A 20,197-nucleotide genomic window follows, 5' to 3' on the forward strand; every position below is an offset into this window, starting at 1 on the left:
GAGGTCAATCTTTTTGCCTTTGTTAAGTAATGAGTGTCATGTGGGTGACTCATTTATTATAACTCCCTTTGTTTAATTATTGTTCCAAATACTAAATCATATCAATTTAACCACTAGATTGAAATCTTATAAAAATAAATGAATTGCTTAAAATTATACATCCTTTTAAAGAAGAATAAATCATAAACCAAATTCAGTCTTAATTTAAAAGCAGTATAACCTCTGTTTTTGTTGTTGTTGTTGAAGTATATGGCGTTGAAAGAGTGAGTGGTGAAGATAGATGCAAGTTTTTTGGTTTTCACATGGCATTATAGGGAGAGAGGGTGAAGAATAGAGTGTTGCAGAGAAGGGACTAAGGTGGGGTCCAGGAAGTGAGAAAAGTGAATAAAGAGTGAGGGTTACGGTGCTGACACTGCAAATAATTGCACGCACGAATAAGCCACCGACACACACACCCCCACACCTGCTCTCTCTGCTATGCTTTCTCTGCTCTCTTCTGCTCCTAACAACAAAACAATGATAATAGTAATATAATAATACTACAGTATCACTGCCTACTTTCTTTTCTCAATTCAAATAACCATCTTTCTCACCATTAAGCATTATGCAGCACCCTTCCCTCAGTCACCACAATTTTTTTTAGCCTAGTAAGTATGCATTTGTATACATACAAACATTCATGCATACCCTATTGTGCCAACAATAAAATGGCACAAATAAATAAAAACTCAAGAACCACACCACTATTATGTAATTAATTAGAACCTTAATTAGGCTTACATAATCATCATCATCATCATAATATCATATCATAACTCAAACCAGTTAATTAGCTTAGCATGCCACTGAGCATGTAGCAGATTTCACTGGGACTAAAACATCACCACCACCACCCATAGAAGAAGATTGGACACTAGCAGCAGCTTCTAGGCGTTCCCATGTTACTCTTCTCCTCTCAGCTGCAGCACTTGCAACTGAATCTTCCTCCTCAGTTCTGCGTTGGCATGCTGCTACCAGTTCCTCGTCCATCTGAGACAGCATCTTCCTTATGTTCTGAGTCAGGTTCAGCACTGCTTGGTTCCAGTGACTTTGAGCATTATGTACAATTGCTGAGAACACTAGAGGCAAAATCACCTGTCGGTTTTGCGTTATCAGATTCAGAATGTGCTCATTGTTCCATAGCAAGTGTGCTCGTTCTGCCACCTGAATTATTAAAGCATCACTATAAGTGCACAATCATACCAACAAAACCATGTTGCATGACATGATTCAAATGACTCTCGTAAAAAATGCCTCAATCAATTATATTATAAAACAACCATTTTATCTGTTTAGCACAACTATAGGACTCGGTGATTAACTGGAATTTTGGAAACCATGGTTAACAACAGAACCAATGTAGAAAAAACTACCTGATAGTGAGAACTGTTAAGACATTGAGCCATTCGTCGAAAGAGGGGGACCATGATCTTCTGGAACTCAGCCATGCTAGTCATTTCCAAAATCTCTTCCAACTCACTGATGAACATGAGCTCCTTTTGGCTATTTGTTACTGGCCAGTACTTCAATAGTCCCTTTATCACTGAGCTAGCAAGTCTTTGATCCTTGTCTATGAACTGTACAACACAATATGTTAACTGCTGGTGATAAATGCCAACAGATTTAGGTTTGTGCAAAGGAATTAAAGCCCTCCACAAAAATATCTTATGCTCTTCCTTCAATGGCAAGGCAAATCCACTAATCACACTCCCAAAAATCTCCAGCATCTCTGCTATTCCGTTATGCCGCTCGGTCTCAAAAACAAACCGGTAGATGATGTTGCTAACAGATTTCCGTGTGAAAGGCCTATGAACCATGAATTTCCCATAGATTCTGTGAAGAATTGTTTTCAAGCAATCTCTTTCTCTGGGGTCCTCAGAATCAAAAAGGTCAAGTAATCTTAAAATGAAAGCATGATCTACATGTGCTTTTGCCACCTTCACATCAAGAGAGTTAAAGTTGATGAATTGAAGGAGTAGATCATAAACAACTTGCAAGTGAGACCAGGCAGGATCAAACATAGGTTCCTCGTCTTCGGTTTCTCCACCAGCAGTACTTGTTCGAAACTTGGGTGGGAAAACCCTGAACAAATTAGTTGCACACATTTTACACAAAGCCGCGATTGCTGGTTCTGTGAACTTGACAGATCCAGAAGAAACAAAATCAACAAGCTCCAACAGCGTTTGTCGTTTGAGATCTTGCTCTGAACTGCTCTTATCAGGATCACTCATGTCATAAATTTTGCAGCAAAGGTTTAACTTACTGATGAACAGGCTTTGCTTCTGTGTGTTTGAAACATCTTTGAAGGACAGACACGGGTCTACTGCTTCCACTCCAGCACTCATGCTTGCAGGGAAAACAACCGAAGATACCCTCTTCACAACATTTAATTTGCTTGAAATGGTGCTTCCAACATTGGTACACTGAAAAACATTCCCAAAACTAGTAGAATTGCTAGAATCACTCCTTGAAGAATCTGATGAGTCAGATTTTGGCACCTTCTTCGGCAGTTTGCTAAGAATTTGCTTTATCATGGTGGCAATCTATCAAGAACGCCTGCAACCAAATTATCACTCTAAATTAAAATATCAAAGCTCAGGAGTTCTTTTAACTTGATTTGTCATGTAACAATAAAATCAGCTGCCATTAATGCAATCATTCAACAACATAACAAAAATGGAAAACAAGGCACGCTTAGGAGACATGGAAAGTGTAATTAGGACCAACTTAGAGATTAAACCAGAACATCCAGCATTAAGAACTAAAAAAAAATTACCGAATCCTCCGCAAGAAAGAACATTAGACCAGGGATGAAGACTAACTCAATATGCTCGAGAAGGTTGATAATCTGAAGAATAATGCAAAAATATGGGATATAAACAGAGAGACAAGATCAAGAGAGAGAACTGCTCTTTGGATAAGGGGAAGTGCCAAAGGAATTGAGGATAGTCAAGACATAAGTTTTTGAAAGAAGGTACTCCAAGAACAGTTAGCAGCATATTCTAGCCAGATCTACCAATAGTTTATAAATTTGTACCAATAGATATTATTGAATTCAGTGCATTAGTATGAATCTCGGTAATTTTTCAAATACAAACTATAATTAAGACCCCAAAGATGTTGTAGACTAAAAGACTAGTCATTCCCAGAAGCAGGAGCTGAACATACTAGAACAAGTTCATCTCAACAAGTTTCGGAATCAAACAATACAGAAGAGGGGGGTTGGAGAGAAAACACAAAAGAGAATGTAAACGACCCGTTTAAAGCAAGAAATTGACAAGCCTACAGTCGATACAAAATTAAAGACTTTAGAGAAGCAGCAACAGTGGGTGGGTAGAACCGAGATCTGGGTCTGAAAACTAGAAGAATAGATAGAAGAATCACAACCACTTGAGGAACCATTAAAGACCTTGTACCTGACAAGATCATTACCAGTACTAGAAAAAAAAAATTAATACTTCAGTACATAACAACTCAGTTAAACTCCAAAGTGAGTTTCAAAACAGGAACCCCACCAAAATTAGTATATTTAAGAACAGCTGTCGAGAAGGAGTATGCGTAAAAGAAGCAGAAAAGACCAACCTGATTTCTGTGAGACTGAAGCAAACCCTCTTAAGAGACAGAGAGAAGGGAAGCAGCTAGTCAGAGAAGAAGTTTAACTTTAACGGTTTGCATAAAGAGGTAACAAGGTGCAGAGATAGGTGAAATGGGAAGAAAGAGAGAGAAAGAGAAGGAAGAAGAAGAGGTGGGAGTGAGTGATTGTTTGGAGGTGAAAGAGTGAGGAGAGAAAAAATGGCGTTTGATCCAAAGAAGAATGCTAGATTTGGAAAATGGATGGAGAGGGAGCATTTTGAGGCATGAAGATGGATCCCTCCATGAATGGCACTATGCTCAGAAAGAATTGCTCCCTGCTTTTTTTCCTCGATTCAAGAGAACAAACGACGCCACATGTTGGTTTAGTTAATGTTGCTTTGTTACTCACAACACAACCGCATCGCAGGTACAACTACAACGCTCCAATCTCCACCCAACCCAACCCAACTTAAACTCCATCTTAATCTTCAGTTTACACTGCATCCTGCACAGTGAACTCAATTATATTATAATATGACTCTAATTTACGAAAGCCAAAAACATTTGTTACAAGTATATGATACCAAGTAAATAAAAAAATACAGTGAAAGTAGATGTATGATTATGAAATGGTTAATTTGGTTTTATGATTTATTTTATTGCTTGTTTTGGTTGGACAAAAAGGTGCATAGGGCATAGTCCTACATAGGGTGATTACGTAAAGTGAAAATTGAAGATTTTGGATGCCCGATTTCGAGGCTAGATTTTTGGAGTTAGAGGGTTGCAAGTGACAGAGAGAGAAGTGAATGAATGAATGAATAATGAGTGTGCGATGGATGAGAACAAAATAGAGAATCAGGAAAAGTAAGGGACAGAATCACCGCAAACACAGACAGAGAAGAAGAGGGGATAGGGAGGGTAAAAATATCATCATTCAACACATCAAATCACCAACAAATAAATTACCAATTTCCTATTTCAACGTCTAAATACAAAACATTTTTTTTCTTTCAACCAACAAATACTTTTATTGTTATGCTAATGTAACATATACTAAAACTAAATTCAATATTGTAGGTTAGTTGTGGTTTCAAATTTTACCTCGATTATCAAAACCTGTTTGTTCAAACATTTATATCTCTCCAACAGACATAGCATAAAACCCATTAAAATAAACAACACCATGGATTCATAACTGTGGTTGCACATATAACTATTAGACAACTGTATTGTGTTTTATTTAAAAACTTAAAATTTAAAGTTATTTTCTTAATAATTTTTTCTCATTCATAACTAATTTCTTCTTCAATTTGATTTCATGATTATTTCAATGACTAGAGTTTTATGAGAAAGTTGCCATGTTGGTTACACCCACTGACCCATCACACTCATCGATCATGTATGCAAACTCCCATTGTTATATATTATTCCTAGTGATCTAAAACCAAAAGAAAGGAACAAGAGAAAGCACCAAAAAGTGTGTGTTAGTAACTATGATATATGCATGTCACGGTACCTATATGTTACTAAGATACTGCATATGGTCTCCAAATATTTCAATAAATGTTGAAATTTGTTGATTTTTTTTTCTACCCATTTGCATGAGATGGAAAAGACAGTTTTCAAGTTTTGATGTTGTGGTACAAAATAATTAATCATCACTGGTGCACTTTGAAGAGGTTGAGTTTGAAGATGACTTGTTCTCTTTATTTTTTTTTCTCAACCAAAAGATGGTTAATGTGTGACTCCATTTAACCCTTATACATGATCATGACATTCCTCCTTTTCATGGCTAAAGCTATGTTTCAATCACGAACTAGCTTATTGAAATAAGACAAAAAATTTACCCTTCAATCAACAAGACAAAGTGAAATTTAAGTTTAGTTTGAAAATGCAGAGCGAAATGAAATGAAATAATAATTAATATTAAGAACTCATGTTTTTTATTGTCATTCTAATCTTAACTAATGATACAATTACTCACTTTGCTTAAAATTCAGATAAATAATTTTTAAATAAGTAATTTAAAAAAAAATCGGTGATTTATCAAGTAGATAGGATTTGTTTATCAAAAAACATAAAACTGTTTATTTTTAAAATAGTTAGACAAAAATATAAAAAATACATGAATCTGTACTATATATTATTGAAAGGTCACCTTTATAAAAAATGAGCACAAACAAATCACTGTTAAAAATACCTTTTTAAAAATTAATTAATAAATCGTATAACTAAATAATCATTACACAAAACAATACTGATTATACCAATAGATAAAAATCAAACTATTTATGAGCTAATATGAATACATACCCTAATTCAAAATGGGAGTATTAGAAATATCAGCGGCAGAAAGCAAGAAAAGGAAAAATTGAAAAGAGAAAGTTTGCAAAAATTGATTTTATTTTATATACAAGATAGAGGCTATAAATACTTGTATAGTAGCAAACTCAAAAAAAAAAAAAATCACTAAAAATCAATATCCACATTTTTTTTTATTCCCAACTTGATTTACGATGTTAAGTAATTCTAAGTAAAGTTTTGGTGAAGATTATTACAAAGTGAACTTTAAGTCTAACTCAACCTCATAAAATCAGCTCATGAGGTTGAGGGTTGCACCCACTTATATACAATGAAAAACTCTAATCTCTAGTCGATGTGGGATCTACAACACACCCCTCACGCCGAGACTGCCAACTCGTGCGTAGGACTATATATTATGGGTGATCCAATAGCGGTCCGATAACGGGTGGCCTAATAAACCCAACAAATACTCGTTAGGATAGGCTCGAAATGGCTCTGATACCATATTAAAATAGAAAATTAAATATGTTAACAAAGATGACAGTCAATTAATGATGTTGTTGGATATGAAATAGATTGAGAACTCATTTTTCAACTTGCTTTCAAATGTAATGTAAATAAATCTCAAAAGACTTTGTTCTTTTATGATAATTCTGATTGATAGCAATATGTATGGTTGTTTTGTTGTCACAAACAATAGCATAAGGAGTTGTGATATTTAAATTTGCCAACAAAATTCTTAACCAAATTAATTATGTTGACATGGATGCTAAAGATTTTGTATCAACTAAAGATTTGCTAATAGTGTGCTATCTTTTTACTTTTCATAAAATTAAAGAATTCTCTAAGAAGATACCAATTTATGGACTTTTTACCATCAATGCATGATCTCTAATCAACATCCACATAAACATGGAGTTTGGTGTTTGAACTAGATTTTAAAAGGGTGTCTTGATCAACAATACCAACAATGTTGAGCTTCTTCTTAAGAAAAATGGAGAAAACATTATCAATTGTAGGCAAAGGATCAAAGTGAAGAATTTGATCACAAATTTTAGAAAAATAACCATCGAGTCTCATCTAAAAGGATATCACATACTCTGAATCGGTATGTATTTGAAGATGTTGCAAACTATCACAGGTTCAAGGGAATTTTTTTTTTATAATTGGACAATTCTTTCCAAATTGACTTTAGCGTCGTGTAATACGTGTTAACATCGTGAAAACCTCACTAAGAGACATCAATTAAAAAAATAAATAAAAAGAACTATGATTGTTAAAAAAATTGAAAATTAAGACGGATGATAATGTAAACCAAACTAATGGACAAAACATGAAGTAAATGAAAAAAGAAAATGAGAAAGATAGTTAAATGCTAGATAAAGGCTAAATATTTTGTCATTTGCTTAACAACAAAATAGAAAAAAAAAGTGTTAGATAAGACATAAAGTATTGGATTTGGGTGGTAAGAAAAAAATTGAAACATTTTTTTAATATTTGTTTAAGAAATATTTGATTTGAACAACAATATATTGAATTAAAATTATTCACTAGGTATTCTTAAGATGACTCATTAGTTTTTTTTTTAAATAATAGATAAATTTCAATGTCCATAAAATGAAATAAACCTAATCCATTTTTATTTATTTTTGGGTGAGGCAATCCGTAGCAAATTAGAATTTAAATTAACTCAGAATAAATACATACATTTTTAAATATTTAATAATATACTAACGTTTCATATTACATACTCGTACATGTATGATAAAAAGAATATGTAAAAAATAAATTATAAGAAGAAAGTGAAAACAGTGTCATAATTAGGTTGCTGAGGAGAATAGCAAAATTGAAGTTACCAAAGCATACGACAGTTACATCTTTCTGCTGCATCTTCCATCAAACTCCAAATCCATTCCACTTTTATTATTTTGTTTTCTTAGAAAATGTTAAACAGCACAGACTTAGGATTCTTTAATTTCAAATGATTACAATTTAACTCTACTCATTCTTACAAAATTAAATTTTATTAAAAAATAAATTTTAAATCTAACTCAACTTTTTTGAAATATGAAATATTTTTATTTCTAGTTGATGTAAGATCTCCAACACTTCCTCACGTCGAGACTTGTCTACTTATACGTGAGATTATATATTATGAATAATCTGATAACAGATGACCTAATAATAAACTCAACAAATTTTTGATAGAATTAACTCTAATATCATATTATAAAAAAAACATAGATGAACAAAATCGAACACTAAAATCAGTTATTGATTGTCTTGCATGTACCCCAATCACTATCACAAAAGACTTTTAGATGAGTAGAAATGTTGGAAAAGAAAAATATATGATCATTCTAATCACTGCAGTATATTGAAGTAAATTTTAAGTCTAACTAAACCTCATAAAATGAACTTAAGATGAGGTTTGTACCAACTTATATACTATAAAATGTCTTTATCTCTAGTGAATGTGAGATCTTCAACATATTTATATCCTATAATTTGGTATTTAATTAATATAGAATCTTCAAACACATTTCTCTCACATTAAGGGATTGTCATTTGGAGTGTGGAACTACATTACAAATGCCTTCCCAGACTCAACAAAACTCAATAGATGTTAAAATAGTTTTATTTATTTATTGATTGAACTTAATATTTGAAGTGAATGGGAAAGCCACGTAGAGTTGTGATTCATAATTTTTTTTTTCAAATCACAAATGAAAAAAACAATATCAGAGTAACGTTAAAGATTTACTTCTTGCATCACAATAGATGTTGTAGTTCTATCTAGTATAGAAGTTGAGTACATGGAAACTATTCAAGCATTTTATATGAATTCAAAATGCTAATGAAAGAACTTTGGCATAAGCAACAAGAGATTGTCTTATATTATAAGAATCAAAGTGCCTTGCACAGCGCAAGGAATTTTTTCTTTCTTTCTTTCCATAATAAAAGCATATAGATACTATCACTTTATTCGAGAAGCACTACAAGAAAATTATTAAATAACAATCAAATTTAGATATCAGAAATAATTAGTCACTATATTAACTAAATTAGATATCAATTTAGAGACTAAAAAATTATTGATATCTAAAGTGGTTTTTATTATTAATAAATAATTATAAAATAATTTTTAAATTGGTATTTAAATTAACTACCTAGGTTTTAGTTACTAATATTTTAGATTCTAAATTAGTCTTTAAAAGACTAATAAATATTAATTTAGAATATAAAGTGGTAAGTAGCTAAAACATTGGTAGCTAAGGGGTTAGATACCCATTTAGAAACTATTTTATAAATTTTTATTAATAATATTGTTTTAATTTATAAAATGGTCTCTAATTTAATGAAATAATAACTAATTATTTTGGTTTTTAAAATGAGTTTTTATTTAATAATTTTTTTTAATGAAGTAGTAGATGAGGAATGTGTGGACATTAAAAAAAAATCACACCAATAAAAACCTATCAGATTTTATGACAAAGGTGATTAACATAGACAAATTTATATGGGTTTGATTTGATTGTGACCTATTGAAAAAGAAATAACATGAATGACAAAAAATAAAGTATGATGTGAATATTTGATTAAATTAATAAAAAATTTCAAATGGAAGAATGTGAGAAGAGAAGTCCCATATAAAGAAAAATTTACTTAGGTGTTTACTTTTCTTGTTACAAAATAAACATATTATTTTCTTAGTAAGACAAAACAAAATAATTCATTTTCTTTTCTACTGCTTTACTTTAGTGTTTGATAGGAAAATAATTCCTCCTTTAATGTTCTCCTAATAGCTATTTTTTCTATTTCCAAAAAAAAGTATAATTGTTTTGTTATTGGAGTTAGAGAGAGAGATATTAGTAATTATATTTCCTTTGATAAAATTACATTATTTCTTATTTTTTTTATTTGTTCCTCTTTTAGATACTAATTTATAATTTAAAATATTAGTAACTAAAAAATTTGTATTTAATGATTAGATCTCAATTTAAAACTACTTTATAAAATTTTATTAATAATAGAAATTACTTTAGATACCAATGATCTTTTTAGTCTATAAAATGGTCTCTAATTTAATATAATAGTAACTAATTATTTTGATCTCTAAAATTAGTTGCAATTTGATTATTTTCTTGTAGCGCGAGGTGACTTTAAGTGTACTTGACCTAACATAGGCTCAACTCAATTAGTCCTAACATGGGTCCACTTGAATCGTCTCGACGTGAGCTCTACTCGTCTCAATTTGAAATGTATTCGACTTGACTTGAGCTGAAGTGTGCCTAACTCGACTCAACCTAACTTGGGCCCAACTTGACTCAACATGCCATGGACTTGATCTTCCTTGACATGACTTGGACCCAACCTAACATTGGCCCAACCTAACCCGACCTACTTGACTTGGACTCTACCCAACTAGCTCATTCTGACTCAACATACTTAGGCTTAAGTTTGACGTGACTTGTGTGAAATTGCCCAATCTAAATTTAGTCTGATCTAACTTGTCCCAGTATGTGCTCAATCTGACGTGGCATAACTTGGGTTAAATATAATGTGACTGACCTAAATTTGATCTGTCTTGATCTGGCCTATAATCGATCTAACTCAATCTGACCTAATATCCTTATCAGTTTAACATGACATTAATTTGACTTAACTTGACTTAAATCTAATTCAACTCTACCCTTAAATCTAATTCAACTCTACCCTTAAATCCAAGTCAACTCTACCCGTAATAAATTTGTATTTGAATGAAGTAAATATTTTTCATAAGTACAATAATTTGTTTCATTTTTATTTTTAAATATGAATTTTTAGTTTAGAAAATGATACATAGGTTAGTACGCATTAACATTATAAATTTTGTTTTATGTAATTTCTTTTATTCTATGATTTATTTTTTTTACTTTGACCCATGTGGGTCGAGGACAAATCATGCCTAATTGATAGATTAGTTTCAATGTTATGTAATGTATAATAATGTATATATATATATATATATATATTATTATATCTATCGACTGGATATCAAGAAATAATATATGGTAGATGACAATATAAAAGAAACTATATATTTTAATCTATCCCAATTAAATTTCTGAAACAAAACCAATCATGCTAACAGCTTGTTATATATAGTAATCCTATGGGTGGGATTTGTAAATTTGTATATGCAACTTGATTTTACTTTAGGTATTTATTTTATGTTTTCTCTATAAAAGTATATTCTTGTCGTCCAACTTTATATTCTAAAAAGGTAATTTATGTGTAATTGTATATCATATTTCGGAATTTGACTCACTTAAATAGTTCTAAGTTTGAGTTCATTTATTTGGTTAAATAAATTGATCAAACATTCAGCAAGATTAATTTAAATATTTTAACCCATTTACATTATTACCTATATACAAACAGTTAAAAAAGAATTTTAAAAAACTATAAATTAATTTACACTTGACAAAAGAATCTCATTTTTTTTCCTATACATGCTTAGCTAAATATTTGCCTAAACATAATCATCACTTTAAAATAACCTTTATAATATACCATAATAAACACATTTATGTGGCCCAATATCAAAGACTCTTATGCTTTTGCTAGAGCCAACCATTGTCTTCACTATCTTAAGTTCAGTTAACAGGACCGAATCTGGCTCATGTACAATAATAAAAACAGCTATTAATTCAAAGTTTAATAGAAATAATGAAATAAAATGGATTATAAATTATTAATTTCTACTCCCTCATTTTATATCATAAAAAGGAACAAATATACAGAAAACGTGAAAAAAACATTCTTATAGTTCACAAATATTTTTGTTAAGTTTTAAATAATAACCTTAAAAATCATATTAAAAGCCATTTATAATTAAACAACAAAGTAAAATGTTTTGCTTCTTTTACTTTACACGCAAGTGTTAACTATTAAACTCAACAAAAATTATTATTCCGTGGAATTTTCTTTACATAAGTTATCATATTAGATAGTCAATAATATTTTTTCTTAATATAGTAAATAACACTATAGGATGAGAATGAAAATTTATTTTATTTTAGTATTTTAAATATGTTCTATTTGAAATAGTGTCGTAGTTTCTTCTTATTGTAAGGGCTAAAGTTATCTATGAAAATAAAATATATAAGCATCATTCTCACTTGCAGACTCTAAATTCATGACATCTCCCTATGTTAAATCCATTATACTTATATTTGACTCTTGCTATATTTTAATTTGTATCATTGTTTTAATTTTCAACCTCTTCATCCTGTATATCATCTTCCTCATTGTCACTACCCTTTACATTCTCAAAATTCTCTTCATCATCATCACTACTCTTCTTATATTCATTTTCCTCTTCGTCATTACCAATCTTTTTTTCACTCTTTTACTTCCATTCTATATGTTCATATAACTAAATATATTACTAACATCACTGACAATCAAAAAAAAAATAAAAATCACTGAGAATCTAAATTAAAGTTCTATGTTTTTGTTACAAAAATAAATTAGAACATATAATGAGCCCTTTATCTAGTTAATAATTCAACAAATAGTTTAACGCACAATTTAACTTTATCCAATCATATTATATTAAAGTCATAACATACATAATTAGATATTATATATATATATATATATATATATATATATGTTGATAAAATGATTTGACAACAAAGTTAATGTATTAACAAGATATTTATTTCCAGATATATAGAATCATTTGCATATCTTAGAAAGCAAATTGACAATAAAGTTAAAATACATTATATTCTCAGCAGTGAAACCTCAAATACATTATATATCCTGATCAAATTGTTTAGTTTTGTTTTTGATCAAATTATGCATAAGACAGTTTAAACTAAAAAAGATTTTAACGACTCAAGATTTGGAAAAACAACACATTCTTCTAGTTCCACATACCAAAACCCCTGCCCATTTTCAATTCCTGTCATTTCACAGTCTGACACAAACACTGGCGAAATAATTTCCACAAATAACTTTATTTCATGCACCCTTTGGAAAACTTGAAATCGTAATACCACCAAAATCAAATGTATGGAATATTCCATTTTCAGTTTCTTATTTCTTAGGACAACTTCAATGCAACTTAGAATATGAGGCCAAGACAGGCTCGTGGGTTTAATAAAAAAGATAACAGTGAAAGAAAAGTAATCAAATAAATAAAAAGACTTACCTTGAATGGGATAAGTAACAAGAAATTTTTTAAAAATGAAGATGTTTGAATAAAAAAAAGGAAAAAAGACAGAAATTAATGTTTTAAAAAAACACCTCAATTGTTGATCACATACTGTTCATCAGAGTAAATCAACTTTTCAACCAATAAAATAAAAACTAGAACTAACTGTTAACTTTTTCCAATCATAGACAGACTAAGACATCTGAATTCAACAAAATTAAAGAGGAAGTTAGGCATATTCTGCAAATACAAAGGAACCGAGAATTTGAAGCATATAAAAGTGAAAGTTCTAAGAGGCAGGAGTGGTGAGCCAACAAAATGTAGACTACAGAAATACGTAGGACAGCACATGCATAGGCCCACACACATTTTGGAGAGCCATATATCAACGTAAGATAATATGTATGAATTATTTTAAGAGGCTTCGAGGAGAAGAGATGTTTTGCATACAATAATTCCCATGTGGGAAGTTGGCATAAATACAAGCTGGAGAATGCATTCTTGCAATACAGGCTATACAATAATAATAATAATAATAATAATCATAATAATAATTAACTGTTCACAAGGAAAAGGAAAATTGAATCTTTAATTCGACCAAGAGAAAAGAATAATAATATACATATCTAGCTATTTTGAACAAGCAATTAAATATTGAAGACAGCCTAGCAGTAGCAATAAGAGATAAAATGAAATATGGAGAAGAAGGAGACCACAGCAGTAGATAATTACAATGAGAATGAGATTTACTACTGCTTTTCCCCTTACCCATCAAAGTAACACAGATTAGAAGGTTTCTATATATATATATATATGAAGACATGTAGATCGGACAGACAAAGGAGACTGATGCAACTCCGACCGTTATCCATTTCAAAATCTTAGGTGCTTTCTGCTGGAACCTGATTCACAAAACCAAAGTTGTTCACAGGTTTGGGCCTCCACTCAGTCCTACCCCTCACAATCTCAGCACCATTTTCAAGTCGAAGCAGGTGCTTGCACTCAACATATCCGCTGTCAGCCAGATTGTTAATGTTGGCACCAGATACAGCAGTCAGGGAATCCAGCACACTGTCCCTACCACACTCCCTTCTATACTCTAAAGTCATGGAAGAAAGCTCATGACTCTCCAAGATTGGCTGTGGAGCACTCTGCAACAATCAAAGGACATTCCTTTGGTTAATTAAGAGGCATAACAAAAATAAATTGAACATACCAAGCTATATCTCCAAGAATAAATCAACCAGCAATAACTAATAAAAGGAGAATACAAGTGATTTACACAAAGATCACCCTTATTGCGCAATTTTCAATGTTCTCTCAAAGGTTGCATATTACAACTCAATTTATATCACATTATTTTCAAGTCACCACCACACTGCTCCTCCTTGGCTCACAAAATAATATCATATCAGTCATTTCCATAAACCCGAAAAGTACCCATACTCTTAGACTTAATTCCCTCACATAAACACACAAGGACACGGCAGACAAGAGAGTAGGGTTCACCTACAGGGAAATTAGGTGCCTGAGTATATGACCTGAAATTGACCTGATTCTAATCAGATGACAATTTTCATTAATAATTCTACCCTGAATTTCACATGGCCTTCCCAAGCTTGTGCCACGATAGATGTTTTGAATGAAGAATTAAAGAATGAGAGAAAATAGAAAACAAGCATTGAAGTTTATTAGAACGCAAGGGTAGAAAACTACCTCCAGAATCCAGCCAATATACTTCACATTGTTGACGTGCTGGTTGATATCAAGATCAGTCCATCTAGGCTGCAAATTTGAAGACACGTTTTGTAAACCGATTAGAAAACAACATATGAAATAATTAAAGAAAATAGCTAATGACAGCGATTACAAAAAAACTAGTTGACATACACTTAAACCAGTACGAATAAAATCTGCTGTGTTATCATCAAGTTTGGTCAGTTTTCTGCTGTCCTCTTCAAGAATTGGATCAGAATCCACAAAGTAAGATTCTATCTCCTCTCTGACTTCTCCTGGAATTTTAGATAACCTTCTCGTCAGCTTATTCATCATGACCCAAACGCTGTAGACCACCAAAACCATAGCAAACTGTTCAGAAAATACCTGATACTAACTACAAGCTCTAAGGGAATGAATGTGTACATAAGATACTTAAAAATAAACTAAAATACGAAGTTATGTTTGTTCAATTAGAGGTTTTCACCTGCAAAATACACTCATACGATTACCTCAAATTTCAGTTGTGACAAATTTGACTTAAACAGGAAAAAAAAAAGATTGGTTTTCCATAACTTTTATAAGGGTTTGAAAGATCCAAAATTGTTCCAATCACCAATCATGCACATTCAGATGCACGTCTTTAAATTAGCTGGAAGCAGAAGGAAGGGGAAAATGATTTCTACCTGGAGGCTCTTGTCAGGATTTCACCAGTTTTGCAGTCACGTAAAACCCAATCACGACGCATACCATTCTTCCCAGATGCAGAAACCCACGTGTCTACTTGAACGATGTCACCCCTGAAGCAAATTTAGACAGACGACTTTAGATGATTAGATTGAGAACAACCATAATAATACTCTCTAATAGCTTATCTAACTGCAACCCAGCGCCAAGAAGCCAAAAATAACTGCATACTTTATACATCTAGTTCTCAAAATAAATCAACAACTATATCGCATAAGGCTTCCCATATACATTGTGCATAAAGCTCGTGTTTATCAGATCAACTGCCATCCCCAGAACTTCATATGTACCGTGATTTTCATAACTAAGTCTAAATAGTCACATGACTGTATTTGAGTGATAATTTCTTATAAAGATTAACTAAAATAGAGACATAAATAGCTTTAGCTTGGATACATTGCAAATCACATTTGTGCATCTGAATGACTTACCAGGTAGGATAGCGATCAACCACAACCTGCATACGAGTGACTACCCATATCAAGTTCTTTTTGCACATTTCTGGTGTAGAACCAAATCCATCACCAAGAAGGCCAGCACCCTTAACATGATTGAGTGCAGTTTCCTGTTTAACAACTAGTGAGATAAATCTCAAATGAAAACATTTAAAAAAATTATATCTGAATTTCAGTTCTGCACAGTGAGTAAATATACAACCCTGTGTTAGTTATAACATATTCATATGTGAACATTTAAAAAATAATTGGTATGAGAACGAGCTTACCTGCAAATGGTTCATTACTGTTTCTATAGATGCTGTTCGATCAGCACCAATCTCATACGATCTAATAGAAAAGTTTTCACGGAAGACAAGGCCATCCTGAACAATTTTTCCTATCCCAAAGGGGTCAATAAGCATGTCAGGTCGCCTTGGCTTCCAATCAAGCATCATCCACTGCTTTTCAGCTGCTAAGAAAATTGTCGTGATGGCAGCAAGAAGCATGCTCCAATCAGGTAACTGGTTGATAAAAGTCCTAGGAGGAGGTGAAGGTAAATCATCCTCAAGCTTCAAGCTTTCTACAGATGTAGCAACTGTGCTTCCATTAATTTTCGAAGGGGCTTGTGCCTTTGCCTTCAATCCAGCAGAACTCACCGGTTTGGACTTCAGTCCTCCAACTTTGGCATGCCCACCAACAAGCTTGTTGCCTGCTCCACCAGAGTCCGGCGAGGGAGAAGGAACAGGAAAAATCGATGAAGTAGCCGCAGTTGCCACCATAATGAATCTCTACTGCAGCTGCATGCAAAAGTTCATTTAAGTTAGAAAAAAAAATAAAAACATGTCTATATATATTCTCTTCCACCTCCCACCGAATGGGGAAGACAGATAAATTGGCGAACACTATAAATGATATAGATAAAATAATGGAGTATCAACGGCAGACATCTGGAAGAGGCTAACCACTTCAATAAATTTCAGTATGTCGAAATATCAGTCTGGTTTGACTAAAAAAAATACCCAAGTTCACCCAAAAATTATACTTCACCCCATATAACAAATAATAACAGCATTTATACCACAACCAGAGCAGAGTGGTAACAAACAGTTTTGGCAAAAGCAAAATTGTTTCTAAAAATTATTATTAAAAAAATAGCAACTCCAAACAGCAGTTCCAATTTCAGAACAGATCCACAGAATCCTCTTTTTTATGGCTCCACCCTTAATATTTATCTCATTTGAACTTGAACTACCAACTCTACCCAGTCGCGAGTCTCAATTTCCACGGTGAACAAACGAAAGGGCTAATAATCCATTTACAATACATTGAATCAAGCTTTTACCAGAAAAAATAAATAAAAAATCTAAGCGCGTAAAGGATTACAGCCACTAAAAAAAAAAGGCAATCCAAAGCACTTGCATGTTCAGAGTTTTACTTCAACTAAAATAGCAGGTGTATGTTATCACGTGAGAGACTCCAGAGGCGAAATCAGTCAATGAAGCAAAGCGAGACAAACAAGACAAACTCGTCAGATAAACCGGCGCAGATCTGACTCGGAATCCTTAAAAACATGGCTAACAGAAAAATGCAGAAACGATGCGAAGGCCGAAACCACTCCCAAAATTAAAAAAAAAAAACGAAAAACAGGCAAAGAAGAAAAAAATAAAGAACAGAAGAATGCAATCCAGTGGAGTGGGTCGAAATTGAGAAGAACAAAAAGTAGGCATCGACCTGGCATTATTTATTTGAAAGCAACAGTATTAATGGAGTTAAAGGGGAAAAAAGAAGAACCTTATGTTGAGAGTGTATAAACGCAGAAAAGGCGGGATTTTGTGCAGTGTCTGAGGGTTGGATCGGAGAAGGTTGAGAAGAAGGAAAATGAGAAGATGGATTGAGTGGGGGCGTAGAGGTGCAGTTGGTGGACACGTAGATCAGAGAGAAAGAGGATTGAAATTGCAGATTTGCGCGTAGGCGAGTGAAGCAGAAGAAGAGAAAGAAGAAGAAAGAAGAATGGAAGAGAAGAAGGGGTATTAGGTAATTTAGCGTTTTCCCTGATTTTGAATAAGAAAAGAATTGGAGAAAAGAGAGAATAGTATGTTGTTGTGTGTTGGAGAGAGAGAGGATAAGAACTCTCATTGCACCCTCTTCTTTTTATACTCTCCAGCTGGCCCTCCGCCTCCCTTTCACCTCTCTCTTTTCGCTTTTACCATTCTACCCCTAACTAATCTTTTTTTTTTTTATTCTATACTTTTATTTTTACTAATCCAAACTATGCTTTATCATTTTTTACCATATACTTCTTCCAACAAAATAGTTAGAAATCAAAATAGTATGATAAATAAATAAATAAGAAAGAAAGAAAAATTGTTGTGAGAAGAAAAGAAGGAAAGTGGCTAAGAGGTTACAAAATCGAAACTTTCTTCAAATTGTTTTAGTCTGCCGAAGCCACACATGACATCATAATAATCAATTGCTGTATGAGTTGGGTGAACGGTTTTTCCCAGGCCATTCTGCCCATCCACAATTTTCTTCCACCTTTTTTTAACTTGTTGCTAACAAACTACAAAAACCTTTATTCAAAATTATGAAATTTTATTTAATATGTTTTTTTTCACTTCATATTTTCTAAAGAAAAACTAATCAACTCATTATCCCATTAAATTAATTCTTGTGTTTAATCATAAACCTAATATGTGGTTATGTTAAAAACATTTTTAACATTTCTCTGGTGTTTGTTATTAATGCTAGAAAAATAATTGTTTATTTTTTTTCAATTGTTTAATAATAGTTTTCACCATGCCTATACACTTTTCATTTATTCTGCATCCTTCATATTCATTTAATTAGTGTAGAAATACTAAAAACTTCCCTAAATTAAAATCCATTAATTAATATGAAAATTAATTTATTATGAAGTAAACTTTAAATTTAATTTAATCTTACAAAACTTATTTTAAGATTTATATACACTTATATGTTAATGTTTTTATTTCTATTAAATATATGACCTCACATATATATAATTTTGATATAATATTAAAAAATAACTGTGTAAAAAATATCTATAAGTCTAATTAAACTTAATATTATGAAATTAATTTATAATATAAAATTACATTCAATTATATTTTTAGTTAATATGTGATATTTACACCATATTTTCGGGTAAGGATGTATACTTAAAAACATAATTTCTACATTGTAAAAATATCAAGAATCCATGTAATGTGAATGAAATTTTATCTATTTAAGATATAATCAGTGTAAGAAATTTTATTAATGGGTTGTTTTTGTTGTGATCTCTTGTTATGTGTATTTTAAGTTTTCTACTTTTTTGTTACTTCAATTTAGGATTGTTTTGTGTGTCTGTTAAGCTTTTTCTTTTTCTTATATGTTACTCTACAATTTTCCTTCGAGGAGTTTTTTCTCTCTCTCTTCCACGGTCAACTTTCAATTTTTGGTTATTATTGATTGAGATTGTTACACTTCTTTCTTATTGCTACAACTACTTTGTTTCTTCTCACCACCTTTATTCTATTTCACACCATGTTAGATTTTTTAATTTGCTGACATAATTTTCATTTTACATCTTATAATTATTTATAAAATAAAATAATAAAAAATATGCGTTAGAAATTTGAGTACAAACTTTATTATGGATAACATATGTAAAATTAAATTTTAGGAAAATAAAATCTAGGAACATGTTAGAAATTAAACAAAAAAAATTGATGCTTACTAGCTTTTAATGAATTAACTTATTTAAATTTCATATATATGAGTAATAAGCAATAAGAAAATTCTAAGTGTGACAAATATATCAAGTATTGAATGTGGACCGTGAGAACATTTAAATTTTATGAAAATATTATGATTTTAAATGTTATTATAAAATAAAATTAATATATATTATACATGTTGTAATATTTTTCTGCTAATGACAAGTCTTTGGACACATAGACAATTAAAAGATTTGTCATGAGTGAGCAAATTATTTTTTACATATTAAAAATTAGTAATTATTATACTATGATATTAGAATTACATGTGATATTTAATCTTTAGTTTTAGTTTAACATGTAGATTTAGAGGTTGATGTAGTTATTAATATAAATTTAAATATGGTTAAATTTTGGTATTTACCAATTTAAATTGGTATTAAAACTTATTTAGC

The 20,197-nt window shown here is 31.4% G+C and overlaps 2 protein-coding genes across 4 annotated transcripts; both read right to left on the reverse strand.

Moving 5' to 3' along the window:
- Positions 1 to 558: 558 nt before the first annotated feature.
- On the reverse strand, positions 559 to 4,506 carry LOC137807638 (serine/threonine protein phosphatase 2A 57 kDa regulatory subunit B' kappa isoform-like). 3 transcript variants are annotated; one of them, XM_068608366.1, is made up of 4 exons: positions 4,318 to 4,506; positions 3,622 to 4,117; positions 1,413 to 2,595; positions 559 to 1,203 (listed from the first exon to the last, which is right to left on the reverse strand). In XM_068608366.1, the coding sequence occupies exons 3-4, from the start codon at positions 2,571 to 2,573 to the stop codon at positions 835 to 837; spliced, it is 1,530 nt and encodes a 509-aa protein (XP_068464467.1). In that variant the 5' UTR covers positions 2,574 to 2,595; positions 3,622 to 4,117; positions 4,318 to 4,506; the 3' UTR covers positions 559 to 834. The 3 variants fall into 3 exon arrangements, with proteins under 3 accessions (XP_068464467.1, XP_068464468.1, XP_068464466.1); XM_068608367.1 differs by having other exon boundaries at positions 2,816 to 4,117; XM_068608365.1 differs by having other exon boundaries at positions 3,622 to 4,506.
- A 9,138-nt stretch (positions 4,507 to 13,644) lies between these two features.
- LOC137807639 (palmitoyl-acyl carrier protein thioesterase, chloroplastic) lies at positions 13,645 to 18,178 on the reverse strand. Its single transcript, XM_068608368.1, has 7 exons — positions 17,815 to 18,178; positions 16,311 to 16,820; positions 16,018 to 16,151; positions 15,526 to 15,639; positions 15,014 to 15,185; positions 14,840 to 14,908; positions 13,645 to 14,274 (listed from the first exon to the last, which is right to left on the reverse strand). The coding sequence occupies exons 2-7, from the start codon at positions 16,800 to 16,802 to the stop codon at positions 14,005 to 14,007; spliced, it is 1,251 nt and encodes a 416-aa protein (XP_068464469.1). The 5' UTR covers positions 16,803 to 16,820; positions 17,815 to 18,178; the 3' UTR covers positions 13,645 to 14,004.
- Positions 18,179 to 20,197: the final 2,019 nt, after the last annotated feature.

The sequence above is a fragment of the Phaseolus vulgaris genome, chromosome 3 (genome assembly GCF_000499845.2).
Source record: "Phaseolus vulgaris cultivar G19833 chromosome 3, P. vulgaris v2.0, whole genome shotgun sequence".
Lineage (NCBI taxonomy): Eukaryota > Viridiplantae > Streptophyta > Magnoliopsida > Fabales > Fabaceae > Phaseolus > Phaseolus vulgaris.

Excerpts from the sequence above, each read along its gene's own strand:
- LOC137807638 (XM_068608366.1), bottom strand. The coding sequence starts at position 2,573 with ATGATAAAGCAAATTCTTAGCAAACTGCCGAAGAAGGTGCCAAAATCT. Across the intron at positions 1,204-1,412 it reads TTAACAGTTCTCACTATCAG|GTGGCAGAACGAGCACACTT; the intron begins GTAGTTTTTTCT and ends TTAATAATTCAG.
- LOC137807639 (XM_068608368.1), bottom strand. The coding sequence starts at position 16,802 with ATGGTGGCAACTGCGGCTACTTCATCGATTTTTCCTGTTCCTTCTCCC. Across the intron at positions 15,640-16,017 it reads GTTGATCGCTATCCTACCTG|GGGTGACATCGTTCAAGTAG; the intron begins GTAAGTCATTCA and ends AATTTGCTTCAG. Across the intron at positions 14,275-14,839 it reads ATATTGGCTGGATTCTGGAG|AGTGCTCCACAGCCAATCTT; the intron begins GTAGTTTTCTAC and ends TGATTGTTGCAG.